At 38.8% G+C, this 26,624-nt stretch overlaps 1 protein-coding gene across 3 annotated transcripts in view; it reads left to right on the plus strand.

Moving 5' to 3' along the window:
• The window catches only part of unc5db (unc-5 netrin receptor Db), a 280,431-nt gene that overhangs the window by 189,366 nt on the left and 64,441 nt on the right, over positions 1-26,624 (plus strand). Inside the window, exons 7-10 of one of the 3 annotated variants that reach the window (XM_005748230.1) lie at positions 4,873-5,037; positions 8,277-8,309; positions 13,039-13,224; positions 16,654-17,016. In XM_005748230.1, the coding sequence (XP_005748287.1) occupies positions 4,873-5,037; positions 8,277-8,309; positions 13,039-13,224; positions 16,654-17,016 (747 nt within the window). The remainder of the gene's footprint in view (positions 1-4,872; positions 5,038-8,276; positions 8,310-13,038; positions 13,225-16,653; positions 17,017-26,624) is intronic. The other 2 variants (XM_005748231.1, XM_013914697.1) reach the window with 2 other exon arrangements.

The following is a 26,624-nucleotide window of genomic DNA, read 5'->3' on the forward strand; positions in this document are numbered from 1 at the left end:
GTGAAACGTCTTCAAGCAACTTAAAGAAGTCCAGACGCTTTTCTTTGCAAGCTCCTTTGACTACGATGACCTGGATGACTGAGAACCTTCACAGACATCTCCATCAATCAGTAGCTGGTGTTATTTTTCTTGGTGCTTGTTTACCCATTCTCTGAGGGTGGGGATGACAGTATCTCCCCTCTGACCTGACATCCTGGCTACCCCTTCCCATAGAGTTTGTGTTGTACCTTGTCAATCTGTAATCACCATTATATATCTTTTGGAGCAGTATATGCAGTCATGCATTTTCTTTAAGGAAAACCTGTCTTATAATTTCTGATGTTTATTTTGGAAGTGTAAAATAAAAAAAAAACAGCTAAATAACAATATAAAACTTCCCTACATTACCATAAGTTACCTGAAAAAGGTAAGCTTATAATGCTAACCATGTTAACAATATGGCTGCTGAAACTTGAAAGAAGTCCAAAAAAACCCAATAACAATACATATACAATACAAACTGGAATTAACTCTCCCATTCTCTTCATACCAGTGCCTCTGCCTAATTATTCTATCCATGCACTTCCTCTAAACCAGAGGGTCCTGAAATGTTCTGCACTGGATAAAAACAAATAACACGTGCTACCTCCAGTGCATCCAGAACATTATCTGATGGGACAAAGTGCCAAACATCACAATCCTAGAAATAATGCGCATGTACACCCAGCTAAAAAGACACACATGTGTGGTTACATGGTGTGAATAGAGAGTATCTGGATCCCCTAGGCTCTCCTCTGAAGAAAAGTTGATCTGGTAATAAAATCCCAAAGACAGACCCCAACTGCACTGTGGAGATGGCTGTAATACCAGAAGGCTCTGAGCATTGTACCTGGGAAGCTGTGGCCCAGCAAGGACAACTCAAAAAGCCTCTCCAAGTTAGAAAAGACACTAGTCATGTGAGGCAAAGAGACACACAACAAATTCAGCTGTAAACTGCTGAATTCTTCCACAAAAATTACTATAACATGAAATCAAAGTAAAATCCCTTTTTGCCAGTGACTTTTGGCAAATTAAAGACAAACCTTATCATTTCAAAGAAATATAAATCATTATTTTAGTTCTAAGTTACAAGATACATTTCTAAGTCATTAGAATATCTCCTTGCATCTTTTTATCACTCCTGGGTCTCATTTGGTTTGGTGTGTCCTGCAAGTTTTCATAGTTAGCCAATATTAGGGAACATTAAGTACTTGCTGCTAACAAAGTAAACACTTAGGACATTACTGTATTATTTAGCAGAAGATGTCTGACACATCACTTCTTGGCCCAGACAAGTGTAATGTTGCATGAGTATAATTTTCACATCCGTCATTGACTAAGCAGAAAACCAGCAATTTGTGAGCTTATCTTGTAACGGGCACAAGCAGTGACTGTAATTTCTTAAATGTCAGACAGTGTTACATACATGCCTTTTTCTCTCTTTTTCCTCTGTATTATAAAAAATTTGCAAAGTGAACCAGTGATGCTAATACTTTGGTACTTTCACTATGGTGGTGTACCTAATGGCTCACACACTAGAGTAAAAATAGGACAGCAACCTCACTACAAGTAGTCAAAATTTGTTGTTTCCCGTCGATTGCACTGAAAGTTTTTACTGTCACCAGTGGTTGGGCTTGCAGCACCCTCGGCCTCTCGACAACCACCTTTGATTGCAAACTAATCACGAAGGTTGCCTGGTTAGTTGTTAATTTAAAAAGACAGAAAGACTGCCAACACACTGCAATCAATCTGTACTTTTCTAATGAGCCCAACTCGTCAGTGATTGTCTCTCCAGTAGGGGAGTCATCTCAGCTGGTTGCATTCTGGTTAAATTTCTATTTAAAAGTATGTTTACTGAGTGCCATCTCATTTTGCACAAGTTGCAATCCTTCAGCAACTACATCATAGTCTACTGACTCCCTCTTATCCCGTTTTTTAGACGAGTGGTCATAGACCTGGTCTATGTCTTTAAAGCAATCATTTCTAAGGCAATGAGATCAGAAATTCAAACAGTCACAGTCATTTTGGTTATTCCAGCCACTGTTTTCCCTGACTGTAAAATAAAATAAATTTAAGAAATGATCTCTCTTCAAACGTGCTTTGAAAGTCTGCTGCCACTGCAGGGTTTAAAATCCAAGTTACTGAACACAAAATATTTATACATCAATGTATTATATATTGTCTGTTTATGTAATATGATAGAAGCTAAATCTACTGCCGGTTCATAAAAACTTCAAAAGTTGCTTGCTTCTGATAAACACAGAACTGTTTCAATGAAAGAAAATGTTGTGTTGTGTTTGTAATTAAGTTCAACCAGAAGATCTGATAAAACTGAAAAAGAAAGGGACACGTATGCTCTAAAAATATCACCAAAACAAAATGAATGAGAATTTATATGTAGCCAATTTAAGAAACTAGACATTGCAGAAAAACAACATAAAATTACCAGAAAGGGCAAGTTATGAAGCCAAAATGTTGCAAGTGCTACAGTTTGTCAAACTCTCTCTATTGTTTACCAGTTGGCAAATGAGCTCATTCAACAGAATCAGAGCAAGAAGTCATAGGGGAAACAATACGCAAACAATGACTAGTGTTTGTGGTCAAACTCAGAAGCACTCAGCATTCTCTCCCCAACATACAAACACCTTGTTTGCATTACAAGTAGGTGAGAAAAACCCACAAACAATTGCAGTGTGTAGGTAGGGCCTGTGGAACTTCACAAAGGAAAATTACCTTCTTCATCGCCCACAAGACTGTATTATGGGTATCGCCGCTGCTGCCAAAAAATCTTCAGGCGCCATATGGTCTCCCTGTATTTGTTAAGCTAAGCATGATGAGACCCTCCTTGATCAGATGACAGAGCATGGTGGAAGAATCCCATCTATTAGCATGCACCAGGCTGCCTTGGTTTCATAGCCTTGCATGAAACTCCATTATATAAACAGGCCTTGGGGTTAATGGGGAGAAAGTGTCTCTCTCAAGCTGTACCAACAGACCAGCACTTGTATTTGTGCATCATACTGAATCCATGTGTTTAGTTGAGCTTGCTGTATAAACATGTACATTTTTAAATTTGTGTATGTGTTTTACCAAAGGGAAAATTAGTCTTTATCTTAAAGAAAGATGGACATTTTGTTCAATATGCTTTCTTTCCAAATGAGAGAGAAGATGAGCTTGATGGCAGGCGAGGGATGTGTCACTTCCTATTTTCTTTATAGCAGACTATATTTATCTACTATCATTTATTTTACTGAGCAGAGTCCTCAAAAAGTCCATAGCATGGACTCTACTTTCTGAAAAAAAGAAATATTAATCAAAAATAAGAAGTAATCAATCAATCGATTGAGCCTTTCATTTGTCACATACAATGTTTACACCTGCAGTGAAATTGGACACCCCCCAGGCCACACATACATAGCAAAGACATGACGTGGGAAGACGTGATCATCAATATAACTAATAAACCAACGCATAAATGGCAAATATTGTTCAGTATTGTCAAATGTATTTAAGACACTTTTTTTTAACCAAACAATGTCATTGAGAATGTAGCTTATTTAGCTTATTTCTTCAGAAACATATTTTTAGGAAAGTTGGTTGGCAATTTGGCCTGGAACATAGTAGTGAGTCCTCAACAAATAGGACTGAATCAATCCGTTTGCCCCTTTTTGCAGACAAACAAACAAAAAATTGAATCTGCATTTTAATAAATACAGTATTGATAATATGTCCCAAGTGAAATCCTAGCTTTCTGGTAATACACATTGATTTGTCAGTTAAGGACACATGCCCTCAGTGGCCCAGTAACTAGATGCTAAGAGTAACTAGTAAGTAATTAGAATGAAGAAGAATTCTAAAAATATGTAGAATAAGCAGCTGTTTTCTGCTGCTGCTCCTCTACCTGAGACTATTAAAATAGTGTCATAAAGTATTCCCAACAGTATCTAATGGTGCTATGGCAAGAAACCTATTATGCTATATTATTATACCACACTTTAATAAAAACCTATAAAAATCTAAAGCTGTATCTGTATTTATTATTGTGACCTCTTAATTAAAATTTGCAAATGCTCATCTTACTGTGGGCTTGTTGTATTCTACTGGCTGATTCAGAACAGATTTTTTTTGCTGTTGTGCGGTACATTGCCCTGCCAAGGGAGTGCTGTTGCCTCTTTGGGGAGACAACAGAACATTGGAGTGTAATAAGATGATCAATTTTAAAGTTTAGGTGTAAGTGGTTTTAATGTGTAAAGAAAGAAAATCAGTTTAAAGCATCATAAGCCTGCATAAACTGTGAACTGTCTCAAAAAGTACTCTATGAAAGTCCCTTGAGTTCTTCAGTATTTAGAAGTCCTTTGATTGAGCGTGTATAACAATGTTTTTCCCTGTCTTTTTTCTAATGATAATTAGGCTGTTTCAGGAACTCCAGGAACAATTTTATTATGCAGCCTCATTTTGATTCCATTAATGTTACTGCATTATTTGACTCTTACCGTTTCAAAGAAATAGCCCCCTAGCATAGACTGAAACCCTTCACTTCTTAACAAGGTTTTTATTGTGAACCAATTAAACTCCTACCAAAATGGCACGAGTGCACTGTTTATATTATATATGTATTATTTATTAAAGTTAATTAGGATGCACATTATATGCCATTAATTTGAAATATACCATTTATTGAAATCACTTAAGACATCTAATCTTAATATTAATCAAAGTACATTGTAACTTGTCACTGGTGATTGCACTGAAAGTTTTTACCGTCAATCACTGATGTGGGATGGTGCCAGTCTTTGTCTTTCTGTTTTGCCTTTGTGCTAACCCTTCTGTGATATCTACATCCCTATATTGTAGTTGATGGAGGCTGGAATGAGTGGAGCCAGTGGACAGTGTGCAGCAGTCAGTGTGAGAGGCAGCGAACTCGGGAATGCAACTCCCCAATACCCAGACACCGAGGCAAAATGTGCGAAGGGAACAGTGAGGCCACTGAGAACTGCACAGATGGACTGTGTACCCAGAGTAAGGCCTTTCTCTCTACTGTCATCATCATTTTTCTATTTTTTTTCCCCAACATTATCATTATCATATATACACTTACTATAACATGGCAAGTCATCGCAAGCGTGCTTGAAGAGGAGGTGTGAATTGAAAAAGAAGCCACAGTGTGGACTGACACAGATTCCCAGTCCATGATAATGTCACCACTCTTTCTTCTGTACACTGCTCCCTTGACCTGTCATGAGTCAGCCAGTCACTACTTTCAAATAATGTTTGATGTGTGAAATATAATTTCATTATTATTTTGGTATGAAGTGATTTAAAATCAAATGAGCTGGTCCCAGTAACAAGTTAAATAAGCTGTAAATGTAATTAATAAATCTAAACCTTGCTTCTATGCACAAGTGTGCAAGTAATGCTAATTCAGCTTTACGCAGACTATTGCATGACTTCTGTTCATTTGGTCCATTCTACCACAGATCCTTAGCTTTTATCAGTTTTTTTATGTTTGAAAACAGATATTGGAGAAACATAGTAGATAAATCGAGATACATTCATTAATACCAGCTTGACTTGGATTGCTTGTAAATGTTTACACTCAATCTTAACACTGAAAAACACTGTAGCTTTTTTCTATCAGTCAACTTGGCAGCTCCAGTGTAACAACAGCCAAAAACAATTGCCAAAGTGTGAGTTAGCATCATTGTAAAATGGACTATATAAACATATTATGATACAGGAACCTTTCTTTGTGCAAGTACATCACTAAAAACTTTCAGAGTACTTTTTATTTATTTAATTTGGGGTTTTTTTGTTTTTTTTAAGTACTCTGGCTATTTGCTGCTATCATAAATAAGCATGATATAAACATACATATAAACTTAGTACATTTCATTTCTTCTTTTGTTGTACTAACTTTTCTTGGCAAGAAAAGCAACCACCTGTTTTTTGGTGCCACAATTGTAAGGAAATTGCATTTGTGGGCTTAGCAGCAGAGTTGAGTCTGCGGGTTGCACCCACGAATAAGAGACCAAATGCTCTCTGCTAATGCCAGAGAACTATTTCTGCTATTAAGTCTTGTTTGGTGCTGTGTATGGGATTTGTTAAGAAGTCTGAAGAAACCAGACATACTGGCAGTTTAATCATTCATTCATTTATCAAGCAGGGGCCTCCTTTGGATGTGGAGAAACCATTTATAACCACAATAGCCCGGCACTTCCTCCTCATGCTGGTCACCAGCTGTGGAATAGCATCTCATTTTTCAACCAGTGTTTGTCATCAGTCAGTCATGTCAGTTGTGCTGGTCACTCTGACATCAACAACATACATAGCTGATCCTACAAGTGTTCAATGGGGTTGAAGTGAAGACTATAGGCCAGTCCATCCTCCTCTACTTGTCTGGGTAGAGAGCTTTTGTCCATACCCTCCTGCAAACCTTTACTGCAAAACTGTGGAAGATTCTTCTTGTGGTGTACTCTCCTGGGGACACCCACTTCGCGATGTCCCTGGCATCTTCAAAAGAAGAGTCAGTAGCAGAATAAGCTGTTTGGCATTGGCAGAGATTGGCAGGTTTTCATAGGCACAACCCACATAGTCAACTCTGCTGCTTTACCCAGAAATGCATTTTCCTTACAAATGTGGCACCATTTAGGGGAAATAAGAAGTCTTTCCAACTCTATAAGATTTACTGACAATAAGCACAGTTACAACAAAGAAATAATTGCATTCTACAAGGTTTAGGAGTGTGTTTATGGAAATTTTTAACCATTCTTCCAGAAGCATGTTTGTGCCGTGGATAAGAAAGCTGGGCTCACAGTATCCGCTCTAATTTTTCCCAAAGGTGTTTTATTGCTTTGCGTTCAGGACTCACAAATCATAGTCACTCATTTATGCACCTTGCTTTGTGCACTGGTTTGCAGTCATCTTGGAACAGAAAGGAGCCATTCTCAAACTATTCCCACAAAGTTGGGAGCATGAAATTGTCCAAAATATCTTGGTATGTTGAAGCATTAAGAGTTCCTTGCACTGGAACTAAGGAGCTGAGCCCAGCTCCTAAAAAATAACCCCAGACCACAATCCCCCCCTCCACCAAACTTTACACTTGGCACACTGCAATCTTACATCTACTGTTCTCCTGGCAACCACCATCCATGAGAATGCCTGACAGAGAAGCGTGATTCCTCACTCTAGAGAATGTGTCTTTACTGTTCTAGGGTCCAGTGGCGATGTGCTTTACACAACTGCAGCTGAAGCTTTGCATTGCGCTTTGTGTTGCAAGTCCTGGATGCAACAGCTTAGCCATAGAAATGCATTCTGAAGGTCTCTACTGACTGTTCTTGAACGAATCTGAAGGCCACATGAAGTTTGTGAGGTTTGTAGCGATTGACTCTGCGGAAAGTTGGCGACCTCTGCTCAGTCTGCTCCTCATCATCTGCCGACCCCTCTCTGTGATTTTACATGGCCTACAACTTCGTGGTTGACTTGCTGTTATTCCCAGTACCACTAACAGTTGACTGTGGAAAATTTAGAAGTGAGAAAATTTCAAAACTGGACTTGTTGCATAGGTGACATCCTATTATGGTACCACTCTGTAGAGTGACCCATTCTTTTAAAAATGTTTGTAGAAGCTGCCTGAATGCCTGGTGTTTGATTTTGTTTTACACCTGCAGCCATGGAAACGATTGTAACACCTGAATTCAGTGAGTTCCTTTGGGTCTGGTGGGAGTGAAGCCTGAGTGGACCTGGCTTGTTCCAGTGCATCCTGCAAAAGCTCACAATAGGCCTCCTTTTGTGTTCTTGGTGGATTCTGAGCAGTTTTTTTGTGCAGCGTGCATTTGGTAAATTGTATCCCCCAAAAGAATGTTGTTGTCAGTTTGGGGAAGGCAACAGAACACTGCAATGCAATAAGATAATCATTTTAGACAGTTAGACAGTGGTCTTAATGTTATGGGTGATCAGTGTAGTCTGGTAGAAAATTACGACTCAGTCCTCAAACATTAGAGATCATTAGTTCACTCAGAGATGAGTTTATACAATCTATACCTCACCTTCTTTATCTGTGATGCTTTGATAACTATATTAAAACCTTCCAGGCCATTATGAGATCCAATATATCGTTTGTAAGTACAGTCAGTAGAAGAGCTTCCCTCTGTTCAGGGTGTTGGATCTGAGACCACATTTCATAGTCACTTCACAGAGGCTCAGACTTTAATCACCACTTTCTCTCCTCTTTGTCTCATTCTATCTCTCTGTCTTTGCAGATCGAAAGCTGCTACATGACGTTAAACCTCAAAGTGAGTCTTCCACTGTGGATTTCTTTCATCTTCTACTCCCCTGCCCTCCCACCTGCCATTGATATGTTATATGCCCTTAATTTTGAGCGCAAGAAATGCTATAGGCAAACTAGAGGAGTGACAGTCCTTTGCATTCTCTTAGCATATACTCTGGAAATGGACAAATTATGAATTACAGTATTTAGTTCACCTTGATCTAAGCAGCTCTGGTGTTAACCCAGCAAATGCTCATTACAAATTCATGTCATTATTCAGTGCTGAACTTTTATGACAACCGTGACATCACAGCTGTGTTTCTACTTTGAGCCATGAGATATATTGGTTGTGACAAGTGAACATGTGCTATGTTGTGGAGGATTAATGAGTTGTAATCATTGCAAATGAGCTAATTTGAGCAATTTACAGCGCTGTCCTTGCATTCCTGTGGTGGCTTTCAATCACTTGCCAGAGTTAGTCCAAGTAAGTGATTGTCAGGTGTTATTGTAGCTCCATTAGGCTGCCACTTCAACATGAAAGTTGTGCCTACTACAAAAGCTTAAATGATTGAATGGGGATTGCATAAAGCTTATATGTGGCAAGCAATCACTGTATGGGGTCTGATTGCCTTTCCTGTGAGATATCCATCACAGCTATTGGACATAAACCAATAGGTCTAAAGACAGTAAGGCTAATCACTCTCACTGTTACTAGCTTTAGTGTAATATGCCACAGTTTAACATTATGGTCTACTCCTCTCACCATATTCTCACAAAGTCACAAAATTTAGGTTTGTAAGTATTTGACTGACATTTTCTTTCTGTTTAATTCCAATATGCTACACCCTGGTGGTTTTTAAACCAGACTAAGTTAAGGTCAAGACTAAGATAAAGATAGAGTTCAAGTACAAAATTCCAGCTCAAGTTTAACAAAACTTTAAGAAAAATTTTACATAAACTATTTAGTAATTACCAGCATATTTACACATAGTTCCCCATTCTCAGAGTCTCAAAAGCAATTTGACAAACAAGCATGACTTGAAATATAAAGACTTGTTTTTAATCTTTATAAAAATCTCTTGTAGTTAATCCCTACCTTTAGTCTAAGACCAGTGAATATCACTAAATATGGTTTTCTCCTGGCAGTTATTTCAGTTGCTGCTTGTTCGTGGGTTTCTCTCTCTTAGTTTTTTCTTTAGTAACTGAAAGCCATGCTCTATTGGGTTACAATCAAGTGACTGACATGTAACTTGGGTTGCTTTTGCCATATGTTTGGGATCATTGTCCATTTGTACTGTGGAGTGCTGTCTGACTACTTTAGCAGCATTTGGTTGAACGTGAGCAGAGAATATAGCCCTGTACCTTTAAGAATTCATGCTGCGCCTATCAGCAATCACATTATCAATAAACACTAATGGCTGTGTTCCACTGGCAGTCATACATGCCCATTCGTTCATGCCTCCACTATATTTAATAGTTTGTGATAAACTGCTCCTTTCCTTCTTCATGTTGTCCTCTTACCATGATTGTGATACAAGATAATCTTAGTTTCATCTCTTCAAATATTTTTCTTCATGTAGCCAACTTTTGATATGCTTTGGACAATCCTACCTCTTTACTTGGTTAGATGCTCTGAAGAAACTGTTGTTAACGAAAGAAGGAACTCTGTGAACGGCCACTGCAGTTGTTGTCTGTGGTCCTTTGGGGCTTTTAGTGTTGTTGCATCCATTCTTTTTAGGAATGTACCAGATTTTTTATTTGGTCAGTTTAAAGTTTTTTCTATCGCTCCGATGGCGCTGTTTTGTTTTGCAATGTAATGATGGCCTCCTTCGATTGTACTGATATCTATTGGGACCTCATATTGAGAGTTACAGTGAATAGCTTCAGCAACTGGGATCAGCTCCATATGTTTCATTCCAATTACACGGAGTCTCTGAAAATGGCTGTTATTGTTAACAGTTAATGTGTAATACTTTTGTTAAATTAAAAGTAAAAGTCTGCACTTCAATAACATCTTGACTGTTTGATTGAAAATTGACTGTGGTGGTTACGGATGTTCCAGTCGACAAACTTGGTCTAAAACTAAGAAACACTCAGATGTTAAGTTACATTGCAGAACAAGTTAAAGGAACATGTCAAAAGTAACAAAGGCATTTTAAACCATTAATCACATTCTTCAAGAATGAATCATGGTGCTTAAATGTGCAACAACTCACATCACGCATTGTCAACATTGCACGTTATACTCCAGAAAATGAGGAAGAAAAACACTTCAAATAAAGCGAGGTTGAATATGATATGGAAAAATATTACTACAAAAGAAGTTCATGTATTACTAAAATATGACAAATTAACAACAAAAACGAATAAAGTACACTGAAAAGTGTGTCGTGCATTATGAGTGATGTAGGCTGTTTGAAAATTCATGACAACCACCAAAATTAAAATTAAAATCTAAAATTAAAAAAAAAAATCATTCATCTTCTTCCACTTATCTGAAGTCATGGGGGCAGCAGCAGGGAAGCTCAGACCTCCCTCTCACCACCTACTTCAGCTTTTCCAAGGAAAATGTTTTCCCAGGCTAGCTGATAGATGTAATCTCTCCAGCGGGTCCCAGGCCTACACCGAGGCCTCCTCCCAGTAAGATATGCCCAGTTGGAAAACTTTACCCAGAAGGCAACAGCCTTAGCTGTTTCCTTTCAATGTGTGAGTAGCGGCTCTACTCTGAGCCCCTCCCAAATGACTGAACTCCTCACCATTTTGCTAATTTCCGCCACTTCTATCACTGTCTTGTTCTGATAGTGTAAACAAACGGTGTGTGTGTGTGTGTGTGTGTGTGTGTGTGTGTGTGTGTGTGTGTGTGTGTGTGTGTAACCTTTGATTTCTCAACCCTACACTCTTTGTTTGATTGTGATTCATTTGGCTAAATATAAAATGATGAATGTAAAGTATGGAGTTGATATAAGTATTTATTTATCACATTTTCTAGATAATGGATGACTTGATGGTACTTTTTCAAAGTAAAATCAGATTTGTTAAACGAAACTTGTAATATGATGCAGAGGCACTTGTAATCAAGCATTAAAAACAATCAGGGTCAAAGTGGTAAAGCATTACTAAAGCAAGATGCATGTAGCCCAAGCAGTTTCAAACAGGAGCCTTGTAGTGACAATCTGAAAAATCTGAGGACAATTGTGAGTTATTTTTAACGACTCCAAAACAATTTAAATACATAAATAAATAAATAAATAATGAAATTGTATTTCTAGTAAGACACTTACTAGTATAGTAAGTATATTTTAAGTAAAATTATGGATGGAGTAAGAAGACCTACAGTGCTATTAAAGTGCTACAGTCAAGTAGATATCTTTTGATATCAACTTGACTGTAACACTGTAGCTTCTCTAGCTGCCATGTGAATATTGAATGTCATACCTCATTTCCTCCTTCTTGCTTTATTTTCATACTAACCCAAAACTTGCTTGAGTTGGCTCTTGTATGTCCACATAATAACATCATTTTCTCCACTGTTTTTCTCCATCTCATCTTCACTCTCTGTGGGTCTTTATTATCACAACTAAGGCGATGCTCTTTTCTACACAACATTAAGGAAAAAGTCTTTCACTGGGTCAGCTTCTTTCTGTTTAGGTAAAGTGATTCATTTACAGAAAAATAATATTAAAACTGAAATTATATCCTGCAAATTAATAAAATGTGGCTGATAAAATTATTTACATTACAGTCTTAAAGGAGCTGTGGGTAACCTTGGTATTAATTGTTAAGTGAGCTGTTGTTCCTTGCTTGTGGCACTACACTGCAAGCTAACATCGGATAAAAGAGTGAGAGTGATAAGACGTATATTAGATGGTGCTGATCTACACTATCATGGTGTACTTGTGCAATGTAGGTCTACAACAACTTGAAGAACATTGCACATACTGTATCCCTCAGTATCAGTATAATAGGGCAAAAATAGTTTGCAGAATCTAAATGCTAGTCTTATTTTTGTTTAACACTATTAAATGATTATATTACAGATACGATTTTGTGAAAATTCAAGCTATCTACAGCTGGTAGCTAAATACTAGCTAGCTGTGAGAGTCTGGTTATTGTCAGTTCCTAATGTTAATTGATAAAGTATTCAATTTGGATAGCTACAGTGAGTTACATAGATTAGGTTTTGAGGTTTGGGTAAATTCGTTGACAAAATCATCAACACTCAGCAATGCAGCTAGCCGGTTAACCTAACCTTATTTTCTTGCTAAACTTGTCACTACCAAAGTAGTTTCCCCATTTTTCTCCATTTGTTTACTTTTATAGCTGACGCTGAGCTCCAGTTCCATTAGACTGAAGCTTGGCCATAAATGTTGAATTTTGTTGACCTATTCAGTATTGGACAGGAAAAGTGTCAGATTATTGCAGCAGAACATTGTATTCCAAGCATTTCTCATCTTTTGAACCCACAATACAACTATGCTGCCCACAACTGAGTTTGAGATTGTTTCAGTTATGTGTTGGACAGTATCTAATGTAGCCTTGACCCACAGTCACAGTGGTATTGCTCTTTTTAAACATTGTTTAGAGTACCTAAACAATGAATTAAAGCACTGATTATGTTGAATTTGAGCAACATAAATGGACATTGATTGCCTGGCCATTATTTTGTCCTATTCCCTTAGGCCATTACTTGAAGTGCTTCTTGAGGAATAAGAGAATTGAAGGTAGCCATTTTTTGTGTGTGTCTTGTGTCTCAGGTATGGAGAGCTCCAATGATGTGGCTCTGTACTCAGGCCTTGGAGCCGGCATAATCACCGTTGCAATCCTTGTGGTGGCTGTCATGCTGTACAGGAAAAATCACAGCGAGTACGGCGTGGACGTTATTGACTCCTCTGCGCTCACCGGGGGTTTCCAGTCTTTCAACTTCAAGAACACCAGACAAGGTAAGAGAGTGCCTTCGACTGCGTGTTGACACGAGACAGCGACCACAAGGCCAAACAGCAGCATCATCACAGACCTTTCTGACAGGGCCACCAGATGATTGATGGCATTTGTTTGCATCAAGCAGAATGTGTGCAGCCTCCCTATCTGCTTAGGATTTATCCCTCCATAATCAGCGAAAGAACTAGTCCTTCTATTTTGACAGACCTGCTCGTCTGTTATTGTGAAGTGGTAGATAATCAATCTCTGATAGACACCTATGCTACCACCCCTCCTCCCTGCAGACCACACATTTGAATGTCAGGCAACCAATATTCTCCATTAGATTACACTGGCCTAAGCCACTGATGGGTATGGAACAGTGAACATCAATTCAATTTCTGTTGGGTGCAGCGGTAACTTTTGTTGACGACTGTGGCCATCTCAGACAGCCTCGCTACAGGCATCCACATGACCGTTCCTAACACTTCTGGGTTAGTGCATGTGATAGCCATGGCGCTGACAGGTGATTCATCCTCAGTGCATCCGTGAAGAGTCCCATTAGGGGCCTACACTCTACCCCACAGCACCTCCAAGGCCTAGGGAGCCGGTCTAGCCCCACCCGTTGTCATGGCATTGGAAAGGTGCGAGACAAAACACCAGGTCTACATTCAGCAGGTCATTAATCCTATTTAAATAGGCCAGTTCTCCTTACAGCCTGCCTGCTGTGCCCTCGACCAGCCACAATCACTCCTTTCCATTTTCTATTGAAATGTAGAACACCTTCTTCCACATCTCTTTCCCGCAGTTTGTTTTGAAGGAAGTTGTTGAGGCATTTTATACAGGCCTGCTTGTTAAAGTTTTACAATCCTTTTTATAAACATGGCAAGAAATTAAATGCTTCCTTGAGGATGGAAAGACCTTACAAAGTTTTTGTTTAATTGTATCTTAATAGCATTTTCATGCCCAATAATTACTAGCAAGAATTTTTTTTTAAAGAAGTTCTTAAATGCTTTCGGATGGCTCTCTGCTATCAGAGTGCAGAATGAGTCTTTGGACCTGACCCTGTCTCTGTGCATTACTTCTCCTTCTGAGTGATTTTTAATCAGAAGCCCAATTCCAAACCTATCCCTCAAGGTATTCAACCTGAGGTACATTTCATTAACTTCTCTCATCTCACCACTGCCATTCCATTTTCGCTGCGCCATTCTTAAAGATGCACACTCAAGCGATAATCAGATCATTCTACACTCGACCGGAGGGGAGAAAATTTAGCAGTGATCGAATGTCAGCTGCAGAGGGGTAATGTCCACCAGAGTGCGGCTCTGACCAAGAGCCAGAATATCAGCAGAGCTGCCTGTGGGTTCACTTGAAATGAAAAATGCGTCTTTTTTTTTTATCAATTTCTTTGAGAACATCATCTTTAGTGGCAATTACCAGGTAATGTTACCTGCATCATATGTGCTGGTGCTTTGTCATCTGGAATGCAGGCACTAGAGTGGTGAATGATAAAGTATGTTAAATCTGCAATGATATTAATACAGTATACTGCAGTGGTTTCCACATGGTACACAGAGGCACACTGCTGTGCTGTGAGCAGAACTGTAAATGGTAAATGTACTGGTTCTTATATAGCGCTTTTCTACTCTATCTGAGCACTCAAAGAGCTGCTGAGGATTTTGTAACAATATATTATTTTGATATAGTTTTGTAATATTTACTTCATGAACATGGTTCATGCTTTTGCCACATGGTGAGGAGAGTATGACACCATACTCAAACTGTGGAGGGAAAACTATCATTTTCTTGTATTTAACAAAACATAACAAACCAACAGTGCAAACAACCCATTAGACCTTGTTTTTTGGTAATGGAAATGCCAAATTTTAGATGGGAAAAAATGGTTGATGGTGTTTTTTGTTTTGTTTTTCTTGTTTTTTTGTTATGTCAGTCCTACACTCGCTTTCTGGCTCTCTTTTTGGACTTCATTGTTTCAGTTTTTTCAGCTGACTTTCTCCTGCTTTTTGATTTTTGTTTGTTGTTTCCCCCCTTAGCAGTGCAGGCTTCTCTTTAACAACAACCTGTTTCCTTATAAAGACAAATAGAGACATGGCAGTATGCACATTGTAGGTGTAGCAACCACAAGCTGTTGATACAGAAACTGATTCACTAACATATTCTAACACTAACAGAACTGACCACGTTTCACAAAAACAGTGGTAATTTTTCAAGTGAACACATCTTTGCTCAGGGTACAGGGTACTCGGGTTACCCTTCCTGCCATCATCTTAAAAGGGATTTATATGTTCTCCTGGAATTAAACCAGCAACCTTTTAACTGTGAAAGGAAAAAATAAGGGATAAAGTTTTGAAAGAATAAGTGAAAAAGCAACACACACTCCAAGATGCTCATCACAAATCACATACCAGGTAATTAATGACTTCCCTAAAAATAAAACAACATTAGCCTCCTGCTTTGCACCCCTCGCCTGGCAACAGCTGGGCAGCAAGGACTCAATGACTTCACTGTTATCTTGGCTGGCTCATCGAGGGGCACGGCACGTCTGCCAAATCGATGCGGCGTGCTCCTTGCTCTGTTTGGCAGCGTCGTCAAATCTAATGGTCACAGATGAAGATGCCTCCCTCTCACCTCCCTCAGTAGGCTGCTGCTGGGTTCATGCTGGGAGATGAAGGACTCCCCTCATTTACAGAGCGGTCACATAGATCCTCGTGGCCCTCCCTCCTGTCCTTCAGGAGGACAACTGGGTGTCCAGAGGAGCTGACTCCAGCAGATGGATTATGGAGATCAAGCTGTGGGTGTGCTTGGTAATTAAATCTAACGCTCTGACCATGGCTCAGAGCCCTGGACCTTCTGTCCAGGTTGTGCTCCCTTACCTCTGATGTAGCGGCTGCCTGCCCGGGCATGTTGTTTTAATTGCTGCTGGAATTTCATTGGTCAGCTGCAAGAATTTTCAAGCGATGTGGCCTTTAAACCTGAACTGACCTGGATCAGTGCTATCTGGGGACATCCAGATATTTGTATTACGGTAATTTTAAATATTAACGCTGATTTTAATATATTGTTCTTTTTTTTTTTTTGGTGAAATGACAACTCAGTTGAATGTAATCTGCTGCACTGTGCTGCAGACAGAGAGCCTGGATAATATTTAATCCATGCAAAGTAAGATGTTTTCCAGCTTTTAAACATCTTTGAATTTCTTCTTCTTCTTTTTTTTTTTTTGCTTTCCTAAATCAAGGCATTAAAAAATACCAGAATCGTACAATCTTGGCCTTTTTTAGTTGTATCTGGGACAACAGTGAATTTCATTATCCCATGTGAGTGCTGTTTAGGTAGGGCTTTGATTCATTAGTTAAATGAGTTCCCTGCCTAATACAGGTCCCTTGTGAGCAGGGCTTCTAGGTGACTTGTGTGCTGTCTTTCCATCTCTGTAGGAAACCCGTTGCTTCTCAACTCCTCCATGCAGCCAGACTTAACAGTGGGCCGGACATACAGCACTCCCCTCTGCTTCCAGGACAGCACAGATAAAGAGCTCTTTGACCCCCTGCCAGACATCAAGGTCAAAGTTCAGAGCTCCTTTATGGTTTCACTAGGTGTGGCCGAGAGGGCGGAGTTCCACGCCAAAGCCCCAGCCGAGACCTTCCCGCGAGATCTGAGCCGGGACTATTGCAGCACCATGGACAGAAGGAAGAAGGGCCTGCTTACCCTCAATGGGCCCTTCAGCTCCTGCAAAGAGCCGCTGAGGACCACCGGTGTGTTTGGTCACCATGGAGGGAGGCTGGTTGTGCCAAACACAGGTGAGCTTTACAGAAAAGTTGCTGGACTATCATGCAAAACCATAACCATAATTTTCCACCAATTTTCTTGCTTTAGTTTTTTTTACTTCCTCTTATCTGTGCATCTTGAAAGCATAGTATTTCTTTGTTGCAGTTCATTAAGGCAAACAGCAGAGTGATTCTCTAGAAGGTGGGCAGGACTGCTTAGAAACAGGTCCCTCTCAGTAATCAGCAACCATTTTAGCTTTCTTTTAAAACAGAAAAGTATTACTGTCTTAACCAAAGCATATTCAGGGACCACCATATCAATGTATCATGAAAAAGAAAAAATGCTAGTGTGACACAGCAGATGCAATAGTAAAAGTATAACAAACCATCGATTGAATCAGAAACTATAAAGCAGGATTTACAGGTTACTGCTGATTGAACTTGAAGTTAAAGACCTCTTAGAACGCTGTATTTCTTGTTGTACGAAGCAGCTAGGGTGTTTCTCAGAGGTCAGCAGCTCACAGAGGGGAAATAAAAGATGCGATGTGTCTGTCAGTTTAGTGTGAAGGATTAATCTCTTGCCCTGACAGTAAAAGTGACTCAGCATTTGTCTGGGGCTTCCCAAATATGCATCACATGTTCTCAAGCCGAGATAAAAAAAAGTGCACACATAATGCAGATGCTAATGCCAAGTTCAGACTACACAGTGGAAGCTGAGAAGATGTAGAGCAGTGGGTCCAAAAATAAGCATAGGGCCCTGGGATACATTTTATCCCATGTAGCAACAACCACCGAAGCCACGTCTTAGACACCTCGTGACATTCTAACAAAAAGACAAGCCCGCCAGAACTGATATTTTTAACTTCTCTCGACCTCCTATGACAATCTCCACAATTTGTTTTGTGACGTTGACTAATAGGAGCAGAGAGCTCTCTGGCTTGCATGGCAAAAGAAAGAATCCAGAGAACAGGCAGCCCATACTGTTCCAACTGAAAGGTCCACAGTCACAGACCAGCCACTCGCATACACACGAATTTATCCGCAAGAATAGATTCTACATTTTGCTTTGGGTAGCTGGTTGCTGGCCCATCCCTACTTGTGAAAGACTCTAAGCTCTGACCAGTTGAGGTCTGCCGTGTCGCTCTGACTCAAGTCACTGCAAGATCAGACAGAAATAGCTTGAATAGCTTAAAAGACCAACTCACTCCTAAACTCCAGGCACCCCAGAATATTAAGCTTATTTTTGCATTTCTTCAGAGTATTGTTTCAGAGAAATACATTGAGGAGTTAAAGTTTTTGTCGTCTAAGGATAACTTGTTTCCATTATCCATCTTTTAAACTTTTTTATGCTACAGTCACACTGGAAAAGAAAATTGTTGGCGACTGCAATGAACAAGTGACCTCTCACAGTCAATTGTTTCAAAGCGACTCTGGTGCGTCCAGACAGCAATAAAACAGCAATAAGGCGGAGTCAGTCTGATGGCAGACTGAGAGCAGATTTGTGACTGAATGGGGTCAAGCTGGCAATTACATGCAATCTGTCTGTGATAATATGGCAATTAACTATGATAAATGGGCAAAAATCACCAATCTGTTGCCATCTACTTATGACGAAGTTCGCATTAAACTTCTGAAGTCAGAGTCAGCAGGAGGAGTGGAAGACTTCATTCTGGGGATGCTGGTTTTGGGTTGCTGATGTTTCCTTTCCCAGTGTGCTAACCCTAACCTCAATCCTACCCAATGCTCTGGGAGAGCAGCACCAACCACTACTATACAATCAGTTGGCAAGCTGTTGACTTAAGTCCTCTGTTGCAAAAAGACATGTCGCAGACAAATTGCACTCATTGGCGCAGATGGACTCAGATTGATTGATGTGTGTTCGCAATCAGTCTGCATTTATAAGTTACACAAGATTATATGCAAACCTTTGCCAGTCTTTGTCCAAGAGAGATTGCATTCAAGTTGCCCCATGATAGTTTGGAGACAGGTTGCCTCCCACCAGCTGATGTGTACAATCACCTTGAGACTGAAAGGAATCCCTGCAACTACTTGTAGCTGGTTCCTGAATGTGAAGAAATTAATTGTAATCACTGGGCAACCATCAATTTGTCCTAGCTGCAAACAGGTTGCTGTTCTATTCTGGTGTAACAAAGCCAGGAGTGGTCACATGAATCTAGGATTTCTAGCTATGATCATGTTCAGATTAAAAAGGGGACAAATATGGACTGGCAGCAGTCGCAGAATTTAAATGAAAAAACAAACAAACTATAACATATGAAAAATCCACCGAAGGTAAAAACATATAATAAAAGCTGAAATCAACACAGCTGCTGTAGCCAAAGCAGCAGCCCGTGAGTGTGCATGATAAGAAAAAGCATTGTACAATATGTATAGAATTAGAAAGCACTGTATGAGTGCACTGGAAAAAGTGCTATAAATAAAGTCCATTTAAAGCCCGGAGGCAAGGCTGGCAGAAATGCTGACTGTGTCACTTACAGGCTTATCAGCATCAGTGCCCCATCATTACATCAAGAGAAGATGTAGCTGTTGTTTGGTATTTGTGTTAAATTAATGTCTTTCTTTAATGTATTGCTCCTGTGGCAACCCTAGCAGTACTAACATGAGAGCAAGCAAACAGCAAATATAAAATCATTCAAACTACTAAAAAGGTTTGCTTGCAAATTTTATAAAAGGTCAGCAATTGCAAGGCTTAGTTGCCCAGCCATTCATATGTTAGCCTGTCTGTGTTCCCCCGTGGGAACTATCCCACCACCATGACACTGAAAACCTATAGCAAAACCTGAAGCCACGTTGGTCACTAAAAGCCCTCCTGTGAATTATTTATTTACCCTCAAACTCATTAATTTTCAACTGACTGCTTTTGTAGAATACTTTGAGTATAAAACTTAATCAATTTATAAGCGAAATTAAATGCAGGACTTGTGCTCTACCTACAGCTATACCTATAAAGAAACATGCTATATACACACAGATTTACAAATAGATGTTTCCTGAATCGATGTTGGATGTATATATATAAAGTCATCAGTTGGAAAGGACAAATAAAACGATAATGTAAATCACCTTCTCAAAGTTTGTTCTAAACAAATGGCACATATCATTACTATATGACAACTAGTACATGAACACACTCCTTAGACCCTGTAAGCTGTTGCTAAGATCCATCTGTGCTGTTGCCAAGGCAGGTAGCTGTTTGTTATTCCTCTACGTCATTGTGAGCTCTCTCAGGCAAACGGGGGTCACGCTGTCATCGTGTCCTGCCAACACAAATGGCTGGAGGAGTCTGCGTGAACTGTGCCAACCACTTCACTTACAGCCCTCTTCTGTGGTCCTCCCATATACACGGTGGTGTTCTTCAGCTTGCATGGAGAGGTGAAGTGAAATCAGCCTCCCACGGTCGTCTTTCAGGCTGAAGGTCTGTGTGGAGAAGTCTTTGCTATCAAGAGCAGAACTCGCACGGTGTGTCTGCAGGGACTGCTGTTCATTAGACTGAACAGGCAGCCATACGCAGCACTTCACTGCAGATTACTGGAGTTCTCCAGTCACCTTAGTGATACAAACCAAAATAGCAACGTTCCTTACATCTGTTCAGCCATTTTTAAGGAGTGGATTCACACTACATCTCCCACACAAAAGCAGGGGACTTGCAGCTTTGAAGAATTAATTAAAATTTCATTAGAAATGAAAGACCGTGTAGCTGATTCTGTCTTTGAAAACAATGTCCTAAATTACTCTGAATAATTCACAAACCCCACGTTCAGCATTTTCAGTAGCTGTACCTATTTTCTACCAAAGAAATAAATCCTTTCACAGTGGCCATGAAGCTTAAGGAAGCACTCTTAATCACTTTAAAGGTACTTTTGATTGTTTAAACTTTCTAAATGAACAAAAACTATGAGTCTCAGAATTATTTGAGATAGTGTTAAAATCTTTTTAAATTCTCTAAACACTTCATTTTCAAATAATTTGACTTTTCTGCCATTGATTTCATGGTTAGCGGTCTAAAATGGTCTTGAAGAAACTCACTGACAACAATACAATTACAAACAACATGAAATACAACTTGCTCTGCAGGAGATATTCTTTCTGTTGAAATATTGTGAATCCCAGTGCTGAATAATCCCATAGAATTCCCTGGAAAGAGGGATCATCCCTTTATAGTAGACATCTACCTGCCTGTGGTCTACCTAGCCTGTGGCCTCTCAATTAAATGCATCCAGAATACCTGAGAACTTCACTGCAAGTGTATACGAACACTAGATGATTCATACCGTGCCCAAACACATTAGACCCCCCCACACTCCAGTACGTGTGACTAGTGTGATCATTCCGTGCTGTGCCACGATGCAGTTAAGTGAACTGGGATCTGGTGAACATGGGTGTGGTTCAGTTGTACTGTGTTATGTAATCAATGTCTGCACCACATCACAGAACTCCAGTCATCCTCATCTACATCTGCCTCTGTAAAAGTCACATTAAGTAATTTACAAACATCTGAACAGATCGCGTCTCACTGCTTCCCTAATTAAGTCATAAAAATCACAAACCTGGTGCTCTGCAAGATCATGTTTCAAGGGTGCAAATGTGTCTGAGAGAGAGAGAAAGAACGCATAAGAGGGATGAGTTGAGATGCTGAGACAAAGTGAAGTGCACTTGGGCCATGAAATGGCCGTGGAGGAGGTGTGAGTAGGTACACTGTTCCAAAAAATAGTAATGTCAAAGTATCTTACTGTATATTTTACAGTTTTGTACTGTCTTTCTAGAATATCATTAAATTTACATAAGTAGACTGTGATTTTACATGTCAAAAGTAATATGCATATATACATTTTGTAAAAATACATTCAGAAATGTATCATAATTTCACAAAAATGTGTCTGTTATGTGAGAGAATGATCTGTTAAATTCAAATGTAATACTATGGAAAAATATGTAAAATGATCAAAAATTAATGAGAATAATCAATCATTAAAGGAGTATCTGAATTATAATTTTGCTGAAAATTTCATGTCATCTAGGTCTGATTCAATAATTCAGAGGTAACAAGTGAAAATATAATTAATAGGAATAAAAACTAAAAAAAACATATAAAACATTGCATGGCCACACCGTGCTAATTATATATTTTTAAAAATAAATGTAGAGGTAGGAATTGCAATTAATATAAATCTCAAAGTATTCACAACATTCTTGAACAGAAATAGGCCTCTGCACCTGGGGTGAGGGTGTGACCATGAAAACAATGTGACATGGATGTTGGATGTTTGGACACATAATAACATGACGCTAAGCATCGGCCAATGAATGTGAACTAACAACCACAAGGTCCCGGGTATGGCTGCACTGTAGGAAAAAATCCTAATATAAAAGTATTTTACTGCATTTTACAGTAATGTTCTGTTCTTCTAGAAAATCATTAAAGTTACGTAAATAGACTTTGACTTCACATTTCAAATGTTAATTAACCTTAAATCACTTTAATGTAATACAACATAATTTTCATGATTATTAAATGTATCTGTCTGTACATATGCATATTTAGATTGTTAAAATACATTCACAAATGTATCATGATTTCACAAATATCTGTCCGTTATTTGAAAGATTGAACTGTTGAATTCAAATGTAATGCTATGGAAAAGCATACAACATGATCCCTATAAGCTTGTGTTACATCACATAAGTATTATTATCATTGCTATTTAGGGCGATCGTGGCTCAAGAGTTGGCAGTTTGCATGTGATCAGAAGGTTGCCGGTTCGAGCCCCGGCTCGGACACTCTCGGTATTGTGTCCGTGGTCAAGACTCTCCGCCTACTGGTGATAGCCAGAGGGGCCGATGCTGCGATATGGCAGCCTCGCCAGCCTGTCTCAGAGCATGCAATCCATTATTATTTAAACCAACTGTTAACTGTATATTTCTGTACATTTATGTATTATGATTCATATTGCAACATTCAGTGACCTTGTTTATAGGTAATTTCATTGTTTGATCACGTTAAAATGTTCCTAATTTAATGTCTAAAAGCACTTGGAAAAGGCAGAATCCCATGTAAAATTAGCGCAACAAACTCTATTTTCATTACTGAAAATAACTGTATTTTCATGAGAAAGTTATTTTCTGTTATTTTACGGTAGTATTTTGGCGCCCCAGCTGCCGGAATATTACTGTCTTTTTAGGATTTTTTTTTCCTATTTATAGATAATTTCATTGTTTAATCACATTAACATGTTCCTAATTTAATGTTTAAAATCACTTGAAAAGGCAATGTAAATTTACAGGGGTTTTTTTAAGATGTTTTTTTTAAGAGTGTACAATGGTGCACAGTGCGAGGTAAGCATGCTTAGCATCGGTATCCCCTAAGACTCAGCTCCTTTTTAAACAATGTCCAAATCACCAAATCACTACAGACACAGAACCAACCCACCTGTCACTCTGCCGTCATCCATTTGTCATGAGCAAGACGTTGAGAAACTCAGACTACCTATGAAGGAGCAAGTTTGTCTCAACCATACACAAAATGAATTTCACAGTATAGTAAAAAAAACAACTGCTTTTCAGTGTTTCCACAGTGCAGAGCTTTCACTTTTAATGGCCATTGTTGGCAAGTGAGGTTTTTTTATTTTTGTTTAACTGAGTGATCAGAACCCTTACAGCAAGGGGTTTAACTACTCAAGAAAGACAGTTGCAATTGACTCTTCCTACCAATTTCTTTGTCGCCACCAGCGCAAGCTCCCCAACATGTGAAACACAGCTTTATTAAAAACAGACAAACTCTAAAGAATGCCCAACATGACCAAGTTATTACAAATACACACTTTCCATAAAGCTTCCAAAACCCTTTATCTGTCATCTCCCTCGCTGCTCCTCTGAACCTTTTATTTGTAAAGCAGGGCCTTTATATGCTCTCTACACTTCAGAGTGAATGCTCTGCCATTCACTCTGCAGCAGATGAATAGTGTGAAGCAACAGAGGACGGACAGTGTTGATCTTTTGACATGCTGTGAAAAAAATCCACTTGCTTCTTCAAAGCTGTTGTGTAGCTGACTGGGAGATCAGAGTGAAAAGAAAGAAATGTTTACAGCTTAACTTAAATCACATATTGATTCAGTTGCTTATTTTCTGTAGCCATTTGTGTATATTCAGGCTGATCAGCTAAGCTCTTAGACTACTAAAACCTAAGGGGAAAAAATAACAGTGTTACTCAGATTATGTAGGAATAACAACCTCCTACACATTTTACTGAAAAACGTCAGTTTTGTTTACCGAGAAACAGGTTTTACTCATTGTGACCCACTGGCCACTCATCTTCATATTTTCCCCACAATTCCTAGATCTTTCCTAACAAAGGATGTTTACCTCTTTAGGCGCTTTTTAACATTTCTGTTCTTCCCTTAATATTCAGCGCATATGTGGATATTTTCATGATTCACCGACAAAAATAAATAGCAATATATTTTGCAAATGTTATTCTGTGCATGGTCATTATGGCACATGAGTTATATCAAGCAATGCTTGAGCTACCAGATAAAAAAAAGCATGTGGTTAGACCATATTTTTGCTGAACATCTTAAACATGCCAGTAATAAGCTGGCATCCATTTCTTTCCATCTGTTTTACTGGTTGCATGATCCATGGCTTGTTGCCAGACCCAGTGTTATCTGTTCTGTTAGTGCCGATCATTAAGGATTAGGCTAGGAAAGTCAGCAGTCTTGATAACTACAGACCAACACTATTAGCGAAGACAACGTCAAAAGTTTTAGAAAGAAACTGGCTCCATAGATTACATATGTTCATTAACTTCACTGATAATCACTTTGACTTCAAACTCAAGCATGGTGCTGATTTTTGTATATATTCTTTGAAATAAACTTTAAACCAATGTAGAAGACAGAATTCATCACTTTTTATCAATGCCTCCAAAGCATTTAGGTGTGTAATTTATAAAGTTACTTGTTAAGTTCAGTCAAGGAGGGGTGCCAAATACATCATGAAATTTCTGGTTTAACTGTTAAAGACAAGCAGACATTGCAAGCTGTTGCATTTCTGCCCTGGTTGGAGTTAGTGATGGTGTTAGACAAGGAGGAATTTTGTCCCCAATTCTTGTCAATGTTTATGTTGATGATTTGTCAAAGAAATTAAGAGCCTATATGGGATGCATGGTATTTTATTGATCCATTTTATGTATATAGATGATCTTGTTGTCTTTAGTCTTAGCAGTGCTGGTCTCCAGCGGCTCTTTCACATACGTTCTCCTTACTGTATGACGTTTAACATGATATCAGATACAATGTCTGTAAAAGAGCACTGACGATTTGCAGAAGCAAGTAAGGACAACTATCAAAGATTTCCAGAGTTGAAATTGTCAGATAATCATTTTACTGTCTGTAACAAGTTCAGATATCTTGGACGTCTCACATCAAATGTCAGATGATAATGGAAATGTTGGATGAAGTGTGCATACATCTTAGGTAAATTTAATGCATGTGTCGATAGATAGACCATTTCTTCATTTAGAACATAATGTACACCTCTGTATATGAAAGACCTTTGGACAAATTATAGGAAAACAAGTTTATGGAAACTTCATGTAGCTTTTATTGAGGCTTTGAGGTTATTACTGAATACACTGAGATGGCTCAGTGCAAGTGAGATGTTTGTAACTGCTGGAGCCACTACATTTAAAGTTTTATTAACACATCTCATTCATAAATATATTTGCATGCACATGAAGCAGATACAAGGTTTTGCACCGCACGTTATCACTCTTCATTGTGGAGACACTGGTATAGGTGCAGAAAGGTGTATTTTTATTTGTTTTTCTCTTGTTTTTGTGTTACTGTATGTAATTTGTTTTGTTTCTATGGACATAAAGATTGACTGAATAAAAATTGATTGATAGTCATGAAATTATGTTGCAGCCAGGTGCTGCTGATCATATACACTTGATTAGCTTTATCATCAGTGAGGCTGAGCACCTTTATATAGGCAGTAGTTTCTGAGTTTTTTTGGTCTGGTGCATGTTAACACATCGTGGACGTTCCAGCAAATTATCCTAAAGTCAGAAAAGCAGGAAAATCCAAGCTGATGGGTTTTCACAATGTAATGTGAAGTGATTTTTTCTTTAATTGTTTATATTGGGGTTTTTTGATGTTGTTAAAGTAACTTTTCCATCATCACTATAGGGCATCAAAAAAGAAAAAAGAAAAGAAAATGCAGTTGCAAAGAATGGTCTGGACTTTTACATCAAAAAAGCAGAGCCACACACTGAAATGAGAGAGCAGCCAAAAGTAGATTCTTACTTTGTTTGGTCATAAGAGGCTGAATTACATGCTTGGTTAATTTTTTTAACAGACTTGGGTCAAAGGTATTTTTTTAACCAGTTTTGTGGCTGAAGGGGAAAAAAGTGTAGTTTAAAGAGCGTACAATCCTATGACGAAAACATCAGTTGCTAAATCCCTTAGCATCTGACTGGTGTAGCCATGTTTAAAATGAGCCCTATTGTGCTGGAAACTGTGTGCATGAACATGAATGCTGTGTCAACACAAGCTAAGTTAAAACCTTCACTTATCTTGCACATGATCAGAGTCATTGTCGGCTTCTCAGCCTTATGTAAGTCT

The sequence above is a fragment of the Pundamilia nyererei genome, unplaced genomic scaffold, assembly GCF_000239375.1.
Source record: "Pundamilia nyererei isolate P.nyererei 1_Seehausen unplaced genomic scaffold, PunNye1.0 scaffold00217, whole genome shotgun sequence".
Classification (NCBI taxonomy): Eukaryota; Metazoa; Chordata; class Actinopteri; order Cichliformes; family Cichlidae; genus Pundamilia; species Pundamilia nyererei.